The sequence below is a fragment of the Lepisma saccharinum genome, unplaced genomic scaffold (genome assembly GCF_977018435.1).
Source record: "Lepisma saccharinum unplaced genomic scaffold, izLepSacc3.1 HAP1_SCAFFOLD_592, whole genome shotgun sequence".
Lineage (NCBI taxonomy): Eukaryota > Metazoa > Arthropoda > Insecta > Zygentoma > Lepismatidae > Lepisma > Lepisma saccharinum.
Genome location: NW_028143265.1, coordinates 63799 through 87934, shown reverse-complemented (window position 1 = coordinate 87934; position 24136 = coordinate 63799). Strand labels below are relative to the sequence as shown.

The following is a 24136-nucleotide window of genomic DNA, read 5'->3' as shown; positions in this document are numbered from 1 at the left end:
CTGAACTACCTATATATAAAATTGGAGAGAAATTGAAGCAGGGGCATTGCACGAAATTCGCTCTTGAAGTTAGTCATTTTTCTTTCTAAAAAAATACATGAAACTATACATAAAAATACATTATTGATACACTCATCTGAAACCCTTTTTTAAATGAAAGCTTACACTATTTTCAACAAAAGAAAACAAACTTTACGGTTCTGCATCAACCCTAAGGGAAGATACGATCATTTATAACCTAATGCATGTCATTCAATGTGGAGCCGGAAGTGGCATACACTGAAATTTTAAAAAGCGTGTAACTTCTAAACCCCTTGACCAATCTCAAAAAGTTATCATTTTTCTAATCAGCATCAAAATTTCTATAAGTATACCGAATTTGATCAAAATCGGAGTTGGTGGGTGACATTTTTACAAAATTCTGGATGATTTGACATGGAATGACCCTGGTAGCAGTGCTGGAAATCATTTTCTGAAACCATGTTCATGACCTCCGTCGCTTTTGTTCTCACAGATTCTATGGTCGTAAATCTGATTCCTTTCAGTGCTGATTTGACCTTTGGGAGTAAAAAAAAAGTCGCACAGAGCAAGATCCAGCAAATAGGGTGGATGTTCTAACACCGGGATCCCATTCTTGGCCAAAAAAGCCTTGAATGACAATGCCGTTTGACAGGAACATTGTCCTGATGAAGAATCCATGACTTGCTTTTCCACAAATCAGGTCATCATCGTCTTACTTGCTCACGAAGTGTCCTCAGCACAGTAATGTAATAATGTTGGTACCTTCGGGTACCCAATTAACGTACACAATCCCACGGATATCGTATCAATCCACTGACATTTGCAATGTTTGATTCCGTTTTTGATGTGCAAGGCCTTCCAGGATGCAAGTCGTCTGCGATCACTTCTCGTTCCTCCTTAAAACTTTGAAACAACCCAAACACTTGTGTGCGTGATAAACACTTATCTCCGTACACTCCCTCAACAAACCATAAGTTTCTGTGGCGCATTTTCCGAGTTTCATAAGAAACTTCACATTGATATGCTGTTCCACTTCACACCTAACATTTTTCCGACAGAGCACAGATGTACGGTTCACTTCGTCCAGAAGCTACAGCGGAACTGATCGCCGCGCATCCTAGGAAATCACAAGTTCGATATGCAGGATATCACGTTATACACTCATGCACCGCTTGACCTTGACGTGCTTGCCATTTGTCAACAGCAACATCGATCCGGTTTTTTTCTAGCCACACCTTGTATATGTGCAGTTATTTATTAATTAGGTATGACTTGAGATGACCGGACCACTCTCAGATTTTCTTCATATTTGACATTTGTCGGAAACGTCTAGAAATTGCAAACTATTGACGCTAGCCTCACGAACCATTGGTGCATGGTTAGGTTAGTTTTGGTTAGGTTAGGCAAACATAGTTAAAATTTCGTGTCGTGGTAGTATCAGGATCTAGAAATTGCCAATAATTGCGAACCATTGACGCTAGCCCCACGAACCATTGGCACGTGGTTAGGTAAGTTTCGGTTAGGTTAGGCAAACATAGTTAAAATTTGGTGTCGTGGTAGTATCAGGAAGATATATATTTGCTTGTGAAACAAAAAAATTCACGAAAATCAACGGTTTCCCTTCCGAAAACTAATGCCTTATTTAACTTATTTTGCAATTTCTAGAAGTTTCCGACAAATTTTAACTTCAGATTCGTGATTAGGAGGCCTCAATTAGTGAGTATGCCAAATATGAAGAAAATCGGAGAGGGGTCCGGTCATCTCAAGTCGTTCCATTAATTATAATAATTACAAAAATTACGATCATTAATGAGAAAAATAATAACGAATTACTGCATGAGTGTGTCACATATATTTTATCATTCACTAAAACTCACAAAACCCATAATACTTTTTTATTATTTATTTTGTTTATAGAAGTGCAACTGTTTATTAAATATAATCATTAAAGTAATTACCAATATTAGCAAACAACTGTCACTGGGATGAGTGTCTCGATTGAAACGCATTCAAAGATGGAGTCTGATAGACCTACCAAGTGCATTTTACCTCCTAATTACATTACATTTATGTTTTTATGAACAAAGGTAATACAGAAATATTGGGAGCATCCTAGGAAACAATGTAATTTATTTTCAGTTGAAATATCTAAAAAATAAAGGTGGTGGGCCTGAAAGCCGCCTCCTTGCCAAATCAGGGTTAAAATTGTATCTGAACCACTATGCAAATGTGTCCACGGGCTTGGCCAATATATGTCTCTTGGCTGCTACATCACGTAAATTGTTTTAGCTAGTTGTAAAATATGTCACTAAAAACCTGTAAACTCATAATAGTAACTTCAAGTGAAATAGGTTAGCTGTTATTGGTAAAAAGCCAAATTTTCCGTTTCTTTGTTTGTTTTATCAAAAAAGCCAGCTTTTTATTTTAAAAAAAAACGTCCATTAGAAAAAGCCAGCTTTTTTGCAAGTCTACTATTAAGGTAATTAGAAGGAGGAAGATGGCAGTGCTATAGAGACTGAGGTAGCTTCCGTGTCACTTATTGATATATTTAAAGCCCTTTTTATGGGTGTATAACACGGTCTCTGGTTTTGATAAGGCAAACTGTCACAATTATATCTCATATATAACCTGCAGCACAATTTCTCTTTAAAAAATTATGATTTTCTTAAAGCTGCTGTTATGTGGACAAAGATGGAATGTCGTTGTGCATTATTTTCCATTAAATCTCATGTGACAAATAGCGTTCATTCGAGTCCCATGTTACGGTAGAGGGCCTCCCAATGTAGCGGTAGTGCCGTCGCCTTGTAATCAAGGGGTCCCGGGTTCGATTCCCGGTGGTTCGGATTCCACTTTAAGCTGTAGGTCCAGTCCCAATTAGCCTTACTGTGCATAAAGTGAACTTAAAACACCAAGTCAATCAATCAATCAAAACCATGTTATGGTAGGTGCAAACCAGATATTCATAGTGCAGACGGTTTGCTGCCTAAGTTCAATATCTATCTATAGGAATACATTTATCTCTGTGTGAATTCTATTGCCACCAGAACAGCACGTTAAATGTAGCAACCCAGCATGCTTCCTTTGAATTAGCTGTTAAGACGATGGATTCACATTTGGAGTGTTTGCAGGTTGAATCCCCGCAGTAAGCCATGCAGACCATTGCTGTATGTCTGTAGTTGTACCAATTTATGATTGTGTTGTTAATGTGAATCAAAATGCAGTTAATCTGAATCTTGAATGACGTATTAAAAATGTGGTACAATTTGGCTGATAGTTTTGAACGGACAAAGATTAGATTTTTTCTTCCTTTGTACATCCAATCTCTTTTTGATATTTCTCAAAATAAAACAGTACCACGAGAAGTTGAGAAAGCTGAATTGGAGAAGCAGTTAGCAATAGCTTCCAGAAACCCAGATTTGCAGTCCCTGCAACAGGTGAATTCGGTGTTGCAGGGGGAACCTATCTAGGATTTGCCTGGGTATTCCACAACTGAAATTTATTTATTTGAAAATTCTGAATGCAGAAAAATCTATTTTACATCAGGATATCAACACAAGAAATGAAACTAACAAATTCTGTCCAGTGGCATCTTGTGAAGTGGAAAGAACACTTTCAAAATACAAAGACTTTCTGAAAATCGCAAGAGTCTGCTACCTGAAAACATCAATAAATAATGTCTAGTAGGTGAAATGTTAATGTAAAAGAATAAGCTATTGATTAATGAAATGAAGAGAGCATAGTGTTGTAAATTAGTATTTTTTGGTGATCCTAAAAAGCACAGTTTTTACACTTTCAATTATACAATTGTGTTCAGTGAGTTACTGATACATTTACTTTGCATGTAAGGTGCACAGAACCTCAAAATATGTTGTTTTGAAAATTTTTAGTGCATATAAATCTGCCCCTAGTGATATGTGACACTAAAATTGGGAAAGAGAAAGAATGTATTAATCCATAACTTCTACGTTCTCTGCAACACAATTATGATGTTACTGAAAAGGTTCATTGCCCCAAAATTGGGCATATGATAACGATATATTATTGTCGTTGTGCCATTAATCTAGATAAGTCATTCAACATATCCATGTGTGAATCACACTAAATTCAGATTCATCTGCAAATCCACAATTTTTGTCCATTTTCCTCCTAAAATTGATACAGTATGTAACATTGTTATTCGTACACAGAATTTCTGAGGAAAAAATGTCATATCTACTAGTAAACATAATCATTTTCATATGTACCTGGAAATTAAAGTTAATGAAGTTTTCACCAACAAATGCCAATAAAAATGTATGTTCTAAGTGTATCAACAGAGCATATAATTTGTATGAAAAGAGAAAAACATGCTGTTTCATGCAACATTGTTATTCGTACAGGCAAGAGTTTCACCTTCCTCGCATACAGCACCACCGCTATTCGGGCGATTTCGTGCACTTTGCAACTTCGTAGCAAGTTTGAACATGCAGGCGCGCTCCCCGTCAAGTGGAATGCTGGCGTAGGTATTGTTGTAGGCCTATCGTCTATCTATCAGCATGTTCGAAATGGGCACGGTGAAGGAACTTAGTTCCGATATGAAGGATGTTTTTATAAATTTGACCCTTAGAGGTTATTCGTTAAGAAAAATTGGACACACAGTCAATAAATCACACTTTACAGTTCAATACATACTAAACAAATTTAGAGAGGAAGGTTCAACACAGACTGTGCCGAGAAAACCAAAAGAGAGACGGTTGAATAAACGTGATGAACGCTTTATTTTAAAAAGAGTGCGAGAAAACCCCCAACTAAGTGCTCCTCAGTTCCGACCGTTAGTAGAAAATGTTGCTGGCAAGATGATGTCCGATCAAATTGTCCGACGTGCCTTGTGGAAGCATGGATATCATGGCAGAATACCACGAAAGAGGCTGTATGTAAATAAGGTGAATCGCAGGAATAGACTTTCATTCGCAAAAGAGCACATCCACAAGGACCAGGAATTTTGGGATAAGGCTTGTCCATAAATTCAAGATACTTTTGGTCAAATCTAAAAAGTGCCACTATGCCAACAAGTTATACATCATTTTGAAGATGAAGCTTTGAACTTTAAGAATCTGTAATCATTTTTTCCCTATACTTAATAACTGTCAGGTTGTACAAGTTTTAACAAGACAATGAATGTTGATGTCTATTTACGTGAAATTTAGTATGTATTGGATAATTTTTTTTAAATATATTATAATTTGAATACCATATTATATATTATTTTTATGGAGTTATATGAGTAAACTTTAATTTCACTGAAAACTTTTAGTGTTATGAGTATATAATACTAACTTTTATTTAAAGGTTATTTTAAAATAAAATGTCCCTTCCGGAAAACGATTTCCACAATTATAAACCTGTGGCCCAAACGAGTTAACATAATTTGATGAAAACTCTAGTCCAAAGCAAGGTTGTTTCTCCCAATGTTATTACACATCTTTTAATTTTTTATCCATCTGCACAGAGATCTGGCAACTACGTAAAATGTTGTCCCTTCCGGAAAAAACAACATGGCCAACGTTTGTTTACATTTTTTTTCCTGAGAGCACTGAGTTTATTGTGCATCTTCATGGAATAAAAGCTGAATAACTTATTTTCTTTAGAAAACGAAGATTTGTTTTTAAGGATTTTATTACACATTTAAGGACATTTAAAATGGAAACAATGCCTAATCCTGTGAAGAAGAAGGAAATCACTAGTGCGGATCGCAAAAGATATAAAGATGCTTGGAAAGCCAAATTAACACCCCAACAAAAAGAAGAAGTTAATCTAAAAGATAGAGACCAAAAGAAGGCAAAAAACAAGCCTACTTTAACAGAAACAGAACAAATAGAGAAGAAAACAAAACGTTTAAAGAAGCAAACATACAGAGCAAAACTCAAAGCGAAGAAATTAGCGGCTAGTCAGAGTGATGCAAATTCTTACAAGTTGCCACACACCTTGCGAAAAGCAATGATTAAGGTGCAAAAATCTCTCCCACATAGCCCCAGGAAGGGTGTAGTTGTTTTGAAAGAACTGATTCGTACTTCAGGGATTAAGCTGTCTGCTGTGAAAAAATCGCCTAAAGGAAGAAAAGGGTTGTTGGATGCCACAAGATCTGCTTTTTTGCAGTTTTTCCACTCTGAAGATGTATCCCATAACACACCAGGTAGGAAAGAGTCCATAACTATCAAGTCTCCAGAAGGGAAAAAGGAAACCAAGCAAAATAAATATATGCTCTACAACTTACGCGAAGCATACGCAATGTTCTGCGAACAGCATATAGAAGAAAAAATTTGCATGGCATCTTTCTGTGCTCTTCGTCCTCAAGAAATTTTGCCTGTTAGTGAAATTCCAGCAAATGTCTGCATCTGTCCACAACACGAAAATCTAAACTTGCTTCTAGCTGCCCATAGTGCAGTGCCACAGAATCACAAGATATTAGTAGAGCTTGCTGCCTGTGACCCGAGCAATAAAGAGTGCATGAAAAATGAATGCCCATCTTGCAAGGACACGAAGTTGTTTGATCAGTGGGTCGCAGAACATCTTGATTTGCAAGACGATGAAACTGTACTTTTAAAATGATTATTTCCCTGATTCGACTGTCGCTTAGGAAGTTTTCGCTCCATTCGTTTTGTAAAAACAAAGCAAAGTGAATGGTTTAAAAAGATGCGCCATGACCCACGGAAGGCATTATTGCAAATAGATTTCAGCGAGAACTTCACTTTCCAGAAGCAAGATGAAATACAGAGTGTGCACTGGAATAATAACCAATGCACTCTGTACACAGCAGTGTACTGGTTGCCAGCAGATGCATTAGAGAAGACAACACACAGTGTCGTAATAGTGTCCAACTATATGGATCATGATAAATATGCAGTGCACACATTCAACAATGTCATATTCGGTGAAATCCAAAGAAATGGGTATGTCATTCAGGGCTCCGGTATCGATATTTTCTCCGACGGTGCCTCTAGCCAATTTAAGAATCATTTTACGCTGCAAAACATAAACGCACTACAATTCTCCTGTAAGCTGGCACTTTTTCGCCTCCTCACACGGAAAGGGGGCTGTGGATGGCGTAGGATGGACAATCAAGAGACTAGTACATCGAGGGATTAATGCTAAGAGGTGGATGCCATCACCCAATGACACAAAAACATTCACGGATTGTGCCTCATCATCTACTAAAGTAACCAAGGTTATATATGTGGGCAAAGAAGAGGTGGAGAGGCACAAGGAAGAACTAGACCAACAGTGGATTGACGTTCAACCCATTCCAAGACTGCAGCGAATTCATTCAGTGCGAAGCCGTTGGAAAGATAGGTTACAGTGTGCAGATGTGAGTGAAGAAAAGGGGAAAATTGTTGTTTTGCGTCAACAAGAAAATTTAAGTGAGGAATGCGAAGAACCGATTGTTCAAAAGGAAGGTGCTTCGACTACGCCAGTTAAACCCATTGTAGGCAACTTCGTACTTGTGGAACGGTCTGTTAGTTATGTTGCTCAAATACAAGAAATAGACTCTGACCAGCAGCTAAAGATCAACTTCCTCAAGAGATCCGGAAACTCTCAGAGAGCATTTATTTACTCATCAGATGTATCATACATAGAGTATGAAGATATTGAAAACATTCTTCCAACCCCAATTATCACATCTCGAATCATTAGCTTCCCACTTGATGTCTTGTTAGAAGCTTAAATTTATATGCTTCATGGCATGCAGTTCAAATTCTACATTAATTATTATTTTTTAAAATTTTAATCATTTTTAATAATTATTCAATTACAATTATTAAAATATTTCAACCTATTACAATTAAGAATAATTTATTATTAAATTACCAAAATTAGAAACTATGTCAAGCAGAGATTACCATTATAGCCTTAACTTTAATGCAGAATGTCACCTCCGGAAAAGTCCCTTCCGGAAGAATTTAAAATTGATGTACTTTTTTTATTTTAACTAATTACACCAAACCAAAGGTGACCAAATGTAAGCTGTTGTATGTAGTTTAGTTCCATTAAAGGAAATTTGAGTGTGGTATCTGTAGAGCCCCGAAGTTTGGCAAAATGCCTCTTTTTATCTACTGCATATATTGATAAATTTTTTTCCGGATATACATTTTTTATGTTGTTTCGAATGTTTTAGAAGCCTTTTCATTTTGCCTATTTGGGACCCTACTGCCTATTTTTAATTATAATGCCTTTTTTTGCCTTTTTCAATTAAATTTGACCATTTTTTAAAAAAAAAAATGTGTATATGATTTATTTTTCTCCCAAAAAACGTTGTTGGCATCTATTTTTCTCCTTTTATTATGTGAATAATTTTCGCCTTATTTAAGTAATATTGAACTCACGCATGTTTCAACATTGCTGAAGGAGAAAAGTGTGAAAAAAAGTATTTCATGCTGATTTAGGATATTGCCTTTCCCTTAACATTTCCTTCTGCACGATTGACTGATGAATACCTGTTGCAGAACACCTGCACAATTACGTCATCACGTCCAGCGTCCGTGTCAGGAGGTTATTGACAAGAAACAGCACTAATGCCCAAGGGCCTTTGCATGGATTCCAAAATCAAGTTCTCTATCTTTAGTTTAGTTCGGCACTTTGGAGGGAAAGGATCGTGTAATTGTCATCATGCCGAAATTTAATGTGCCATTAAGTGGTAAGTTACATGGTTACGTGCGTGAATTTGGTGAAAGCACATTTTCGACAGACAGTACTATTCTTCTCTGCAAGATATGTGAAAAAACAATCAACAATGAGAAAAAATACTCTATATCTCAGCATGTGTCAACAGCAAAACGTAAATCTGCAGTTGCTAAAATGATCGGACAGAAGAAGATATCCCTAATTTCAACAGCGGTCACTTCATCCAACAGGCAATCTCAGTTTTCTCTTGAACTGTGCAAAGCTTTCATGGAAGCAGGAATACCTTGCTGGAAAGTGGAAAACAAGTCACTGAGGAAATTCCTGCAGAAAAACACTAAAGAAATGGTGTCGTCGGAATCTACGCTGCGCAAAACATATTTAAGCGTCTGCTACGAAGAAGCTCTGTAAAGAATTCGTGCAAGCTATGAGACGCTATATAGCCAAAGTCATCATAGGAACTATGGAACCAACATGCGGAGAATCCTCGTCATTTCTTCTCACGTCAGAACAACTAGAGAGAGCCAATGGTTCGTTAATAGCTCAGTTATTCTCAAATTCCCTACTTCTGCTCTGGCCAGATGGTGTACATCATGATAATTTGTTACTTTTTATCAGTGATGCAGCTTCCTATATGAAGAAGGCTGCAAAAGCATTGAAAATTCTCTTCCCGAACATGTTTCATATCAAATGTGTAGCCCACGCAATGCACAGAATCGCTGAAGAAGTAAGAGTGTTGCACCCAGAAGTGGACAGGTTGATTTCGAACACATAGAAGATATTTCTGAAATCTCTCTCTCGAACCCGAAAATTTCAGGAAGTTGCGCCTGAGCTTAGTTTACCTCCGCAACCAGTCTTGACGAGATGGGGAACCTGGATATCAGCAGCTATATATTACGCTAAGAACTTTGAAAAAATCAGTGAGGTGATCGATGCTCTTCCAGAAAATGAAGCGGCTTCAATTCATGAAGTGAAAAATCTCCTGTGCTATTCAGAACTGAAGAATGAACTGTTGTTTATTTTTGCACATTATGGCGCATTCCCACAGACAATTACAAAGCTAGAAAAAAGAGGTGGGACTCTTATAGCAGCCATGAAAATCTTCAAGGAATCTATGCAGCAGATGATGGAAGTGCCAGGAGAAAAGGGGCCAGCTGTTGCGGAAAAGTGCAAACGGGTAGTAAGTGCAAATGAGGACTTGAAACAATTTAAAACAATTTGTGATATTCTAAAAGGTGAAAATGCAGTTACCAAAATGAGTCCAGCTACATTAGCTTGTTTTATGTCACTCCAATAACTTCTGTCGAAGTAGAAAGATCACTTTCCATTATGAAAAACATATCTCTGACAGACGACTATCAATGAATGTTGAGAACTTAAAGAATACCTTGTAGTTATGTGCAATGAAGATGGAGAAAATTGAAATGCTCTTCCCAATGTAGAAAGTAAGTGACTTCCAAATGTGCCTTTTTTCGGTTTATTTTGCCTTTTTTTTCATTTTTAGTGCCTATTTTCCACATTATAAATGTCTTTTTGCCTGCCTATTATAACAAAAATAAATGCCTTAACTTCCGGGCTCTAGTTATCTGGTTTGGATGAATTCTCCTTTTTGTCAGTTTGTGCAGTTAGCGGATGGTCAAATTTTGTCCCTTCCGGAAAAGTATTAAATATTATGAAAACAGGTATTTACATTTAAATAATAAATAATTATTATATACACATAAGTGCATACCAATTCATATCTTAAATTGTAATTAAAAAAAGAAATAATATTGCGGTTTTAAAAATTAACAAAGTGATGAATTGTCCCCTCCGGAATATATAGACAGGCCCGATAGCATCATATGGTCAGACGAGTCCAAGATTAATATACAGGGTGTCATTTTAATGGCGCCCACGGACCATGGAAACGTATAAAGGACATCAAAACGAACAATTTTTCTCAGTAACATTTTTCTCGTTGGTGCGTTGTTTTGGCGCTACAGTCGTTCAAAAAAGCACGTTTTGCCACCTGAATGCTGGCAACCACACACAACATTTGATTGCATTTGTGACGTCATATCCCGTCGTGAAGCAATGCTTTCCAGGGTTGCCAGGAACACACATACTCTGTGAAAAATGACATAGCTAGAATCAGCCACATTATGTACCGTAAAACAAAACGAGAAACCACGTTCTTTAACCTAACAGGAAGTAAAAAAACGATGTGAAAAATGGTAGAAAGAAAATAGAATTCAAGTGGGAGTGGTCATATCGAATTTTGTCTCAGCTTACGTGTCACATACAGTAGAGCGTCGATTATCCGAACGACCGCTTAACCGAACTGTGTACCCGCTCACTTTCAGATATCTGTAATGAAAAAAGTACGTGACTTAGCTGCTCGTAAGCGTGTAGTCTTGCTTAGACAGACCAAAATAAAGGATTTTTTTAAACGTTAATTTTGTGTACTGTGTGTATTGTTCATGCAAAATGCGTATGTAATATGTACATATTTTTGTTTAATAAACTGTACCACATACTATATATTCCTACTAAAGTTGCCTTTGTACGTTACTTTGTAATACATACTTAAAGAGATGCCTGTTTTTATGAATAAATTTACTGTACAGTACTTCTTTTTGGCAAATAAACATGTACAGTTCGATTATCCGAACAAACCAGTTTTCCGAACACCCATGTCCCCCAATTACTTCGGATAATCGACGCTCTACTGCATTTGCAAATTTAGTTACCAATTTGGCACCTACAATTTAGTCTATCGACTTCGTCCTTCTGATACGAGGGTCACTATTTATATTTTGAGCCTTGGCAACACTGATTGAAGTTAGGCGCGATTTGACGTTTGCACGGAATCGTCTGGCATTATTGACCATAACGTACTTCAAATGTTTTGTCAATAGCTTCATTTGTGTTGTTTATGTTGCCTTAGAGCTTGTGCGACAACAATAAAATGGAATTAACTCGTGAACATTTTCGTGCGATGATTTGTTACGATTTTCGACGTGGATTATCAAGACAAGAGTGCATCGATCAACTTACTTCCACATTTGCAATGAAGCCCCATCCTTTGCCACTGTGAAACGCTGGTATAACGAATTTAATCGTGGCCGCCATTCGCTCACTGACCAGATTCGCGAAGGTCGTCCAAAATTAGTTGTTGTTCAAGAAAACATTGATGCTGTGCAAAACCTAATACTGCAAGATCGTCATGTGACATACTCTGAGATTCAGGCAACCATACGCATTAGTTCCACCAGCATATATAAAATATTACATGATCATTTAGCTGTGAGAAAGGTATGTTCTCGTTGGATCCCACACAATTTGACAAAAACTCAAAAAGACGCTCGTGTCAATTGGTGCAAACAAATGCTCAATAAATACAATCGTGGTGCTTCAAAAGACGTATATAAGATTGTAAAAGGTGACGAATCATGGATACATGCATATGAGCCGGAACGTAAACAGCAGTCGACTGTATGGATGTTTCAAGATGAACCCAATCCAACAAAAGTTGTTCGCGCTCGAAGCACATCGAAACAAATGGGCGCCTGTTTTTTCAGGAAAACTGGTCATGTGGCAACTGTGCCTTTAGAGGAACGTAGAACGGTCAACTCTGAATGGTACACAACAATTTTTTTGCCAGAGGTCTTCGGTCAAATACGGAAAACAAACAAACGCCGACGGATTATTCTTCATCAAGACAATGCCAGCTGTCACATATCTCGTCTAACAACCGACTTTATGAACAGTCAAAAAATAGAATTGATGGGTCATCCGCTGTACAGTCCTGATTTGGCACCCAATGACTTCTTGTTTACGAATGTCAAGAATAAATTGCATGGACAACGATTTTCGTCGGCAGAAGACACCGTTGATGCGTTCAAAAACCATATTATGGAGGTGTCTCAAGAAGATTGGAAAAACTGCTTTGACAAATGGTTCGAACGAATGCAAAAGTGTATTGACCATAAAGGAGAATACTTCGAAAAACAATAAAGCAGTTTCCAATGCCAAATTCCTGTTTTATCATTGTTAGGCTCAAAATATAAATAGTGACCCTCGTACTAGTTGTCTGTGACACATTGAACAAATGACAAAATAGAAATGAAAGAACTCAAAATTCTAAAGGTACGCAACACATAATACTGTATAATGTATATTCAGGGCATTATGAGGCAAGTGACAAAAATGGTTCAAAAAACATGGATATAAGTAGTAATAATACAAGCTCTCCGTCGACTGTGTTTATCTATGCACATGTAATAGTTTGCAACTGTGAACAGGGCAGTATATTCGGTACTGATTCATGATTAGATTGTTACTGTGGTTGGACGTGTTTTAGCCGTAATGTAACAACGTGAACCTCGGATACTTCCGTTATCAGCACAAATGTACAGCATGGCATCTGGACACAAACCTGTAGATATCAACCTTGCAAAGAGATTTGCAAATATTTGACATGTAGTTGGGCGTAAACAGCCACGTGTAATGATTTATTTCGCAATTTTTTACATTTCTAACGTACTATTCTGCATTGCGGAACATTTCTTTAGGTGAAATAATGAATTTCTAACGAAAATAATGTCTATTTCTTACATTAAGGAGTACTTACTGTTGTTCCTTATTTCCCACAAACCATCCACGGGTAGCCCCAAGAACCATTGACGTTAGCCCAAAAATTCACGATAGCCCCACGAACCATCACGGGGACGAGGTAAGCCTACTATGTTAGGTTAGGTTACATTTGCACTCCTTTCATTCAATTTAGCATATACGGACAACATCGGCTTGTAGCAGCAGCAATAGCGAATATTGTGCTCTCCTGCAGAAAGCAAATGGTGGCAGCAGCAATAGCACGTCGGAAATAGATTTTGATAGAAAACCACATGCATTCGCATTAAAATGGATCAAAACTACATTCCCGAACATAAAGAATGCTACAGAAAATGATTTGCATAAGTACTTTCTCCTGCCGCCATTTGCTTTCTTCACGAGAGCACAATACGCTCTCGTATTGTCTGTATATGCTAAATTGAACGAAAGGAGTGCTAATGGAACCTAACCTAACCTAGTAGGCATACCTCGTCCCCGTGATGTTTCGTGGGATTATCGTGAATTTTGGGGCTACCCGTGGATGGTTTGTGAGAAATAAGGTACAACAGTAAGTACTCGTTAATGTAAGAAATAGACATTATTTTCGTTAGAAATTCATTATTTCACCTAAAGAAATGTTCCGCAATGCAGAATAGTACGTTAGCAATGTAAAAAATTGCGAAATAAATCATTGTTAGGTGTCTCCGGTATAGTAAAGTAGTACCAAGCATTTTCTTTGGAAATCCGTGTGTACGAATAAGAATGTTACATACTGTAATCATAACATGGATGTTGTTTCCGGACATTGCATAGAGAAGGATTTTCCATAGTAAGAAAACATGATTAAAGCAAAATCACTGAACTTACAACAATGGTAAACCTGCTAATTACTCTGTAAATATGTCAAAAGTAAAAAAAGACAGCCTACCTACCTCAACATTTCCGATTTCCAAGCATATTGCAAAGACAACAAAAACTCCTACTTTCAGCCACGAAGTCATTATGTATGAACATGTATATTCCACTTAAAACTTTAATCAATAAACACCATCACAAAACACTTACTCCTTATTTTTTTCTTTCTCTTTAATTCACATTATTTTGTCACACAGTGGAGCAAGTGTCAGGTATGCGAAACCACAGATTATTTCTTACCACTCGATTCCTTATGTCTCGATTCAAGAGAGATATTTACGCAGTGATGTTGTAAATTGTGTAAATGTAAATTGTGATTGTGATTGTGATTGTACTGTGTATTAAACATAAAGATCAAGTATTCAAGTGATACAGGTGACTTCTAATCCATACAAGTGTCAAATAGTATACATAATAGGCCGTAAAGGTCCTATCATAGAGGAGTTAGGGAGTAGAGGATTACCCCACATTTAAACCTCGCTGCGCTTTGAAATTGCATTTCCATCGGTGGCCAGTAGATGGCGCGGCCGTCTTCTTTTGCTGTTTCCAGCACAAATTGGGGGGAGAGCTCTTTCGGTGACAGTCACGTGGGTTTCAAACGTCCTTATTGGTCAGATCTCTTGTATCCCAGCAAGGCTGTTACCAATGGCAAGGGCTTTCTTTTTCGCTGATGCGTTTCCGCCACCGCAAAGTTCTTCGGAATCTTTTACTCGAAAGTAAGGTTGCCTTTCCTATGCAATTAACAGATTCTTTGAGTGTTTATTTGAAGGCGAAATTGGGAATGTAAAATGTAGGCATTTTCAACTGGCGCCTGAATTTTCAAATTCAGTTCTCAAAAAACTTTTTTTAAAAAATATTTCAACTTCGCTTGTAGAAATTTCCATTACCACTTTCGAAATAACGAGTACAGTGTGTGGGCCTCCCCGATGGCTCAGTGGTAGCGTCGTCGCCTTGTAATCAAGGGGTTCCGGGTTCGATACTCGGTGGAGCTACAAGTGGTTCGGATCCCACTTTAAACTGTAGGTCTAGTCCCGATTGGCCTGAGCAAAAAGAAAAAAAATAATAGCTCATAACTGAAGTACAAACGGGGGGCGGCGAATTCCATGCACCGGCGCAACAATCATTTCTTGACTGCAACAATCTTTACTCGACCTCGCCGCACAAGAAATGAAAATGAACTGAATAGCGTGAAATTCAAATAATTTTTGTTTCACTTTGCTCGAAATAAAATCGTTTCTTTAAGATAGGGTGACCATTCGTCTCGTTTTGACCGGGAGAGTCCCGTTTCATAGGCGTGTCCCAGTTGTCCCGTCGATATTATACAAGAAACACTATTTGTCCCGTTTTTTAAAAGTCTAGGAATTAGCTTGAAAACCAAGTCTAAATTTGAGAGATTCTTAAAAAGAATGACTTTCTGTGTCTTGGCGGAAATTCAAATGTCAAATCCCGCGTTTTGTGTTAGATATTAATATGTGATGAAACTTTTTCGGGGAGCTTTATTAACGGTTAGTAAAGAATAAAGTTGTTCTCAAGAAGATTGGTCCTTCTGCAAAATACTTCTGGCATAGTAGTCATACCGAGATTATAAAAATTAATAGCTCTTGACAACGAGAGATCATATTTTACATAGATATTGTTCATGATGTATCATTTATGTGATCCATACTATAATAAATAATAAAAAAGGTAAAGTGCTCCCCTGTGCTTTGCACCACACCATGAAGGCGTATCTCGGCCGAAGCCTGGAGTGATGTGATCAGCACCACGCCCCTGGCCGCATTTACCTCCCAGAGTTTCCTCCAGGTATCCACTTTATACAACACTGGGCGAGCGCCGGAGCCGCATAAACAGGTGGAAAAAGTCCCGGTTCTCTCAGCCGGGGATCGAACCCGGGCCTCTCGCATGGTAGTCAGACGCCATACCGACTTTTTTATATATAAAATAAAGAAATACCCCTATTCGGTGGTATCCCCCGTCATTCACACACATTTTCTCAACATTCGTACATATCAGTTTTTCTCTATATTCTCGGTTTTCTAAATTTACGGACAACACAAACATCCAAGTCCTAGCCGGGATTCGAACCCGGGACCACTATGCTAACCATTCCTCCACGGAGGCCGACCACCGACTGAGCTACAGCGGTTACTATAAATAATAATAATAATAATACGTTAATGACAATAATTTTATAGCTAATTAGGCCTAACCAATTTTTCAGGAGGGAGTAAAGTGACCTTTGGGTCAAAATATTATGGTCACCCTACTTTAAGAGCAACATCAAATCGTACTTGACCATGTTTTTATGTTTAAATTTTTGCAGCTTTTAAAAATTAAGATGTACTATTGATGAAATCCTACGAGCAATATTTGTATTTTCCTCAACCACTACAAATTTTTAATTCACCATGCTCCAAAAAACTTGTAAAATTATTGCTTTTTTTTTTTAATTTTTTTTTGAAGAGTGACAATTGTCAATTCAACCTGTATGTGGAGTGAGTTGACGATATGTTCGGGGTCAGTTGACAATACTTGTAATTCTACCTTTGAAATGGTTTGGAATATTTTATTTCAAACAATATACTGCCTTAAAATTACAGATTACAAAAATGTGATTTAATGAACAGCATAATATGTAACATAAATGTTCCAAACCAGGGTGCGGAATCCCGGGGGGACGGGGGAATTCCTCCCACCAACGATCTTGTCTTGAAATTCCCCCCTCCCCCCACAAAAATTCTTCCAAGGGGGGAAGAGTTTTTGTTTTAACAACAAATATAAACAATTAGCTTGAGATTCGAATATACATGACTGGAATAATATCGAGAACATACAAAAAGAACTGACAACAAAGAGCCTCACCTCTAAGGACCCTAAACCCAGCAATCCCCAGAACACAGAAATTAGACCGATTTGTTACTACTTCTCCATTTCTCATCGTCTTTCGTTAGCAACCACGAAGTACATAGATATATTAATAAAACACGTAATAGCATTTATATGTGAATTTTATACATGAAACTATTATCATCTTAATATATCTTATTTTTTATCCCTCCTCCCTTATGCACATCATTGTTCATCTATTTGCAATTATACATTTTGAATGAAAGACAGTCGATATAATATATAATGACATTATATATATAAATATGGGTCGGGTCATTCATTCCATGTCAAATCAGGCAGGAGTTGACCCTCATAGTCACGATGTTGATGATATTTCGGACACAGCTTTGCTTTGCTCCAAAACCTGTGAAAGGATTTTGCTGAAATATGATTATTACGAATTATATGAGGGTTGTTCAAAATGTCAGTTTTGAGCATCATGCTCTTTTCAATTAAGTATATCTCGGGAACGAACAAAGATACAGAAGCGTTCTTGAGCTCGTTGTAAAGGGGAAAAACGGTTGCATATTATGAGATAATAAAATGTTGAAACTTTGTAAAATTTGAACACACTGTTCAAATGTTCAAATTTTAAGTTTGAACAGCTCAAAACATCCCCCCATCGATTTTTCTCATTTTTGAATATTTTTAACTTCCATCCTTCCTCTTCATACTAATAAAGTTTTATCGAGGTTTTTTTTATATAAGAGAGAAAAATGAATTTGAAATTTGTCCTGCATCAGCAATGAACTGAGCTATAATGAGACTTTTCATTTGTGTCGCGCTAGAGGATATACATACGTACTGTTCAGGGACAGATGATATTCCTCTTGATAATTGCCTTTATTTTGTGCTGTTATTGCTAATTTATACGTTACTGTTTTCATATTTTTAGCCGCGTTCATGGGGACGAGATGTGGGAGTGTTGTGAAAACTTCTGTGTTAGCCAAAAAAAAAAAAAAAAGTTGAAAACGACGAATGTTGGGAATGATTCCGTAAAAGATGGATTTTGGTCAGTTGTTAGACCTCTACTAGAAGAAAAAAATCTCAAAAGTTCACGTCCTTCTCCCCTGTGCTTCCCCTCAAGCATCGGATTCACAGACTCTTAGTTACTGGCTTATATCTAAGCAGTTATTTTTCTATTAAACTTTTGATCCTCATTAGATAGACTGAAGAAAAGGTAATGTTTCGTTGTTCAATAATGCGTAACGATCTGTAGGATTTTATGTTTTGGTAATGAACGATACCCCCATAAGATTGGATCACATATAAAGACGAATTCAAAGGAATTATTTTCCGGAGAGGGGCATCGTAACGATCTGTAGAATCTTTTAAATGTAACGTACAACGAACTCTAACGAACTCTAGAACCATCTAAGGAATGAATGTCTTGTCAGACATTGCCGAGCTTCCTTGATCGCCGTCGTTGCAAACAGGTGTAAACGATCGCAATCAAGGAAGAGTCTACAGATAACTGAGTCGGCATTACTGAGTAAATTCGATTGGAATAAATGTCTGGAAGGAGAGAGGTCAGTGGTCAGTTCTAAGTCAGTCAATCGAGGAGCGAGTACGAGGATTACGAAGAGAGATAAGAGGACGCCTTGGGAAGACCGTGTCGAGACGAGTCGCAAGTCAGACTCTTTGTATAGTCTCGAGCGTAACCTCTCATCGCATATCTTCAGCTGTAGTGCAGAGACAAGTATACCCTTTCCAATAAGCCATGTTGATCCAGTCTTTGGGGGTTTAAAACTCAAGTGGTGTGTCTTGCCACACGTAGGGTTACCAGACGTCCGGTTTTTCCCGGACATGTCCTACATTTTAGCCTTATGTCCGGCGTCCGGGAGGAATTTGAAAAATATCATAAAAGTCCTACATTTTGAGCGTCACAAAATATTAATTAGGAAAATAGGTAACGGAAAGAAATCATGCTAGTTACAAGTCTATGGACTACGCTTCCAAACTCAATAGTGAAATTTATTTTGCTTCAGTCATTGATGTCCGTGTGCACGAACGAAGATCAAATTTTAAACTCGGATCGGGAAAGGATCACTGGAAAATTCCATTGCACGAAGACGGTTCAACACTTGTTTACCTTCTGATCGGCCATTCGCGACCGTTTTGGTGTGTGATCCTGGTTCACGATACTGACGCTTCGACTGCAGGCAGTTGTTTTTTAATATAAAAAGAGCGGAAAGTGATATCGAGGGCGTGAAAACGCTAGAGATGTTGGATGTACAATGCTGATAATTCGAGAACTATGTAAACTAAAAACTGCTAAAATAATAATAATAATAATTTGTGGTTCTGTGGTGCAAAGTTGTAATATTTATAAATACTGTACTTTCTATCCCAGAACACAAAACATATATAAATGTCATATATTACGTGCAAGGTAAATTAGAACACAGCAATGTTTACGATATTGCTACATGGTGTTGGAAATATGATTGTATAAATTTACGAAAATACATGTTACTGGCTATTTACACGACACGACAATATAAATATATAAGAATTAAGAAATGAAAAATTCAAATAGTTACCACAGTACAGTAATAATAGAAATAATAATAATAATATATCTTTATTGCGGGCGAGGTTCAGCGTACACTGTTCTCTCAAAATCGAATGTATTTCGTAAGGCATTAAAGTCGCGTAGAAGAAGGTTCCATGCTTTCTCCTCCTTTTGTGTTGTGCCGTCAGTTCTTTTTTAATATCATTATTTCTTTACACTCCACTACATCCTTGTACATATTGACAAGGTTGATTAGTACATCTCTCAAATTCAGAGAAGTTTGCAGCCCGAATTATCTTCTTCTCCTACAGTTGATACTTTACCACATCACATTACTCTATGGAGTTCTTGGTTGTAATTTGTGTTAGCCAACCAATCAGGTATAGCCTTACAAATTAATCTCGGATCAGTTGAACGGAATCTCCTGAACGTCGTTTTTCGTTGGTGCAATGCAAATCCTTAAACCAAGTTCATTTATTGTGGATTAAAATTGATCTCGTTCATCTGAACTTCGAAATAATCGGAGTTGGTGAACGCGGCCATGAGTCATTGCCCCCCCCCCCCAAAAAAAAAGTTTGTCCTGCTATTAAACAAACAGGAAAACGGAAGCACTTAATGAACAAAGTTTTGGGACCACTTTCTGATAACGTCACTGTTCAATGCCTGAGCAGAATTTCTTGCCTTAGGGTTTATACTGATGGAACAAGGTCATGCCCATTCTGATTCAATATTCAATACAATTTGATTGTAAAGCATATAGATAACAAAATTATTCATGGTGTCTGCCAGTCAAGAAAGTCATGGTAGTCAAGAAAAAGTAAATATATTAACAAGTAGGTCAAGAAGTCAATAAAAAGGCAATAAATTATTCTTGTGGTCAAGAAGTTTTGCTATCATAATGAATGATTGGTTGATTTAGTTTATTTTACTTCACTTTTTTCTGTCCCTTTGGCTAATCGCGAAGATGAGGATGAATGGTGGTAAGATAAGATGGATGAAGAGACAGTCACAAACATATAGGGACAACCGACACAAGCCCCACATGAGTAGACGCCAAAGCCTCGCTTATCTGCCAAACACAGTTCAGGTTCTTTAGTAGGGTTTTTCATTAAATAAATATTTATTTTCTTAATTACTAATTTTCAACTTTACCTAAGTAGCGGTCGAATAAATAGACATTAAGAAAAACGGAAAAAGGTATAGAAAAGTCGAGAAAAAGTCAAGAATTCTGGATGTGTTATTTTGGTAGACACCCTGGACACTACTCAAGATGAAACTTCTCGAACCATTTTCAATTACGGTAACTGCTGAATATTTGTTTGCCATTACAGGTCATAATTCAAATGTTGAGAGAGTACTTTCATTACCATCAGCACAACAGACTCACGAGAGAAATTATTTTCTCGTGAAGTCTGTAAAATGTTTGTTTGGTACTGGTCCCTATAATTTCAAAGAGTTTGACTGTCCACTCTAACATAAATATAGTTTGGCTAAACCTGAAATTTTGATAAAGATTGTCTCCTCTGAGAAGTACCGCTTAAATCATGTAGTGAGAGGTGCATTGATTAGTATGATTGCAAGTTTTGAAATTTTGCATTTAAAAATTCATTAAGAATTATTTTTTTTAAAACTGAAAAGTGTCACTTTTCAACTACTTTCTAAAGTGTTCTATAGAAATATCTATCATTTATTGAGAATATTTTGTGTCCTACCTACATTTTGGATAGCATGTCCTACATTTCCCTTACAGCGATCTGCTAACCCTAGCCACACGTATGTGTTTAGTCAGTACTACTTGCACCTTACCATCAGGTTTGCCATGAACAGCGAGTATGCCAATAGTTGGGGTGATGAATGATGAATGAGCTACATTACCCGTAGTACGATCCCACGTGGTGATAGATGTGGGATATTCATTTATTTCAATTCGAAATAAATGAAAATTGGAAGGATAAACAATGATACGAATGTAAGTGGTTTTCACGTTATGTAAGAAATCATCTTTTAAAATAAAAATAAAGACAAGTCTTGTCTTCCCCTGAAAAATAGAGACAAGTCTTCCTGTACTTTTAAAATTTTCTCGATTGTAACTATCAAATAAATTATGCGACAGAATATTATTTGGAATAAAAATTATAGCCTAATTTATAAGCGTTAAACTGATATAACTTTTAATGTATTTAATCAAAGAATCGCCATAAGATGTGTCTCCAAATAGAGGACTCGTACCCACCATCTTGATCACTGTCCAGCGGCTAAGTCCCTAATGATTGACGAATTGTTACACTTTTTGATAAAAGCAAGAGACTTGGTAGTATAATTGTTATGCCATTTAAGGAATTTTCAGTCGAGGAGCCAATCGCTATGTGCGTGCCGATGCCTCCCATGTTCAAAATAGTCCACCGTATTAGATTTATTTTGGTTTGATATTTCTCGGGAACGGTGACGCCTATGAATGTCTGGTTTTCTCAGAAGTGCTCCAAATAGTATAAACTTTCACACTAAATCAATAAATCTATTTTTAAAAAATAAACGATTATTTTGTGAAATACTCATTTTTAAAGTATTTTGTGAGAATAACTGCATATTGAAAATTTTGTTGATGGTTATGTTCTTACATTTTCAGTCATATAAATTAGAGTTCATTCCAACATCTCGAATTGAGGTCTCAAGCAATAAAATTTTGTATAACTGTCATTTGTCCAGTAACTTTATAAATATAAAAATAGTATTTTAAGAGGAAATCATGCCCCTCGCCCGAGCGCGACCGTCTCCCCCTCCCTTTCCTAGAAGGACGAGTTTTCCCCGTTTATTTGTAAAAGAAGTAATCAATTCCACTCCTCCGTAACTATTGGACTTACGACCTTCATATTTTTATGGGACACTTTTTAAAGGTTTATTTCATAATCTATTCACTCAAATTCTCTGTAGCAATAATGATTTCATACTTGATTTTAATTACATTGAGTTTGGTAACAGCGTACAATTAACTCACTAAATGGTCGGCTTCTCACTTTCCGATTCCGAGGGTAAACAAAACAGGTTTCGAGAATCGACGGGACCGAGCGGGCAGTGGTTTCTAGTGTTTCGCCCGATGGGAGGGATTGAGAGAGAGGGGAGGGGGAGTGAACTGCCTCCTCCACAATAAATAGCCTCGGCCTTTTACTATAGTCATGGGCAGGGGCAGCGTGACAAAATTCGCAGCAGCTTCTATTCTCCACTTGCTTGTGTCCATAGGAACACAGAGCAGATGGTATGTTGGTTACTCTATCCCAGTGGTTCTCAACCTTTTCAAGACCTCGGCCTAGTATTTTTTTATTTTATAGGACGATGCCCAATCCCAACAAATTTATTCGTAAATACTTTTCATTTTTTTTATAGTGTATACTAACAATTGGAAAGTGTGGTATAATCATAAAGACTGACAAATATAAATTTAAATTAGTTACCAATCACTGGACCAATGCAAAATTATATCATATAAGTTCCTCAAGCCATCATCATTAAATTAATTTCTGTTCATTATTATTGACAAACCCCTTTCTGATAAAAAATATATAATATTATTCCGTATAAAATTGATTGATTTTAATTGTGTAATTAAAACTGCCGGCCCCCGTGGCGGAGTGCTTAGCACATCGCGCTACGACGACAGGGGTCCTGGGCTCGAATTCCGGCCTGGGCATGGATGTTTGTGAGTGTCCATTTATCAATTTCATCATATCATTCCTCATCACCATCCTCGCAAATTAGACAAAAATGGCACAAAAAGCGAAGTAAAAGAAAGCAAATCAAATCAATAATTTTAATTAAAACTGTACTCACTATAGAAGTCAATTAAGCAGGAAGCCAGCAGAAGAATGACAGCTTATCGGCGAAACCCTGTCCTATCATATACACACAACAAATATGTACATGCGTAAAATATATAATTTAGTCAATAAACACTAGTTCAACACTAATACCAGGCTGTCCCAGAAGTCCTGCACCATCAGCACACTGAGCCCCAAGAGATGAAGTTTGCGAGGGTAGGTGGCGCCACCGGTGAAAGGCTGTTGGCAGGCATAGAGGACAGGTTCGTGGGATCAAGTGAAGGCACGCGCAGCATGTGTAGCGAGTGTTCCTTTGAAATTAAAGTGGGCACGATGAGTGAGGACCAAATTGCACTTCGTGCAGTGCTAGCTTTTTTTATGGAAAAAATGTCTAACAGCAAAAGCGGCAGCGGAGGAAATTTGTCGTGTGGAGAACGAAGAAGTGGTGAATCGATGGACAGCTTCCAGTTGGTTTAAAAAATTCGCTTCGGGTGATCTACGCCTCGCGGACAAGGCCCGCACGGGGTGACCTCCGATGGACATTAACGAGTCTCTGCAGGATGCTGTGCATGCTACACCACAATCCAGCACACGTGTTAGCCAGAGTGGTTGGGGCATCCAAATCGACAGTAAAACTTCGCTTGCATAACATGGATTACACCAATAAACAGTCTCGACAAAGTCCACACGAGCTGACAGAGGTGCAGGCCCAGCGCAGAGTTGCAATTTGCCA

General features: G+C 37.5%; 1 protein-coding gene across 2 annotated transcripts in view; it reads right to left on the bottom strand.

Moving 5' to 3' along the window:
* Nucleotides 1-14388, bottom strand: part of LOC145983051 (uncharacterized protein CG1161-like) — a 50280-nt gene extending 35892 nt beyond the window's left edge. The window contains exon 1 of one of the 2 annotated variants that reach the window (XM_083116331.1): nucleotides 14205-14388. In XM_083116331.1, coding sequence (XP_082972457.1) covers nucleotides 14205-14273 — 69 coding nt within the window. In that variant the 5' untranslated portion in view covers nucleotides 14274-14388. The remainder of the gene's footprint in view (nucleotides 1-14204) is intronic. The other variant, XM_083116332.1, reaches the window with a different exon arrangement.
* Between the last annotated feature and the right edge of the window lie 9748 nt (nucleotides 14389-24136).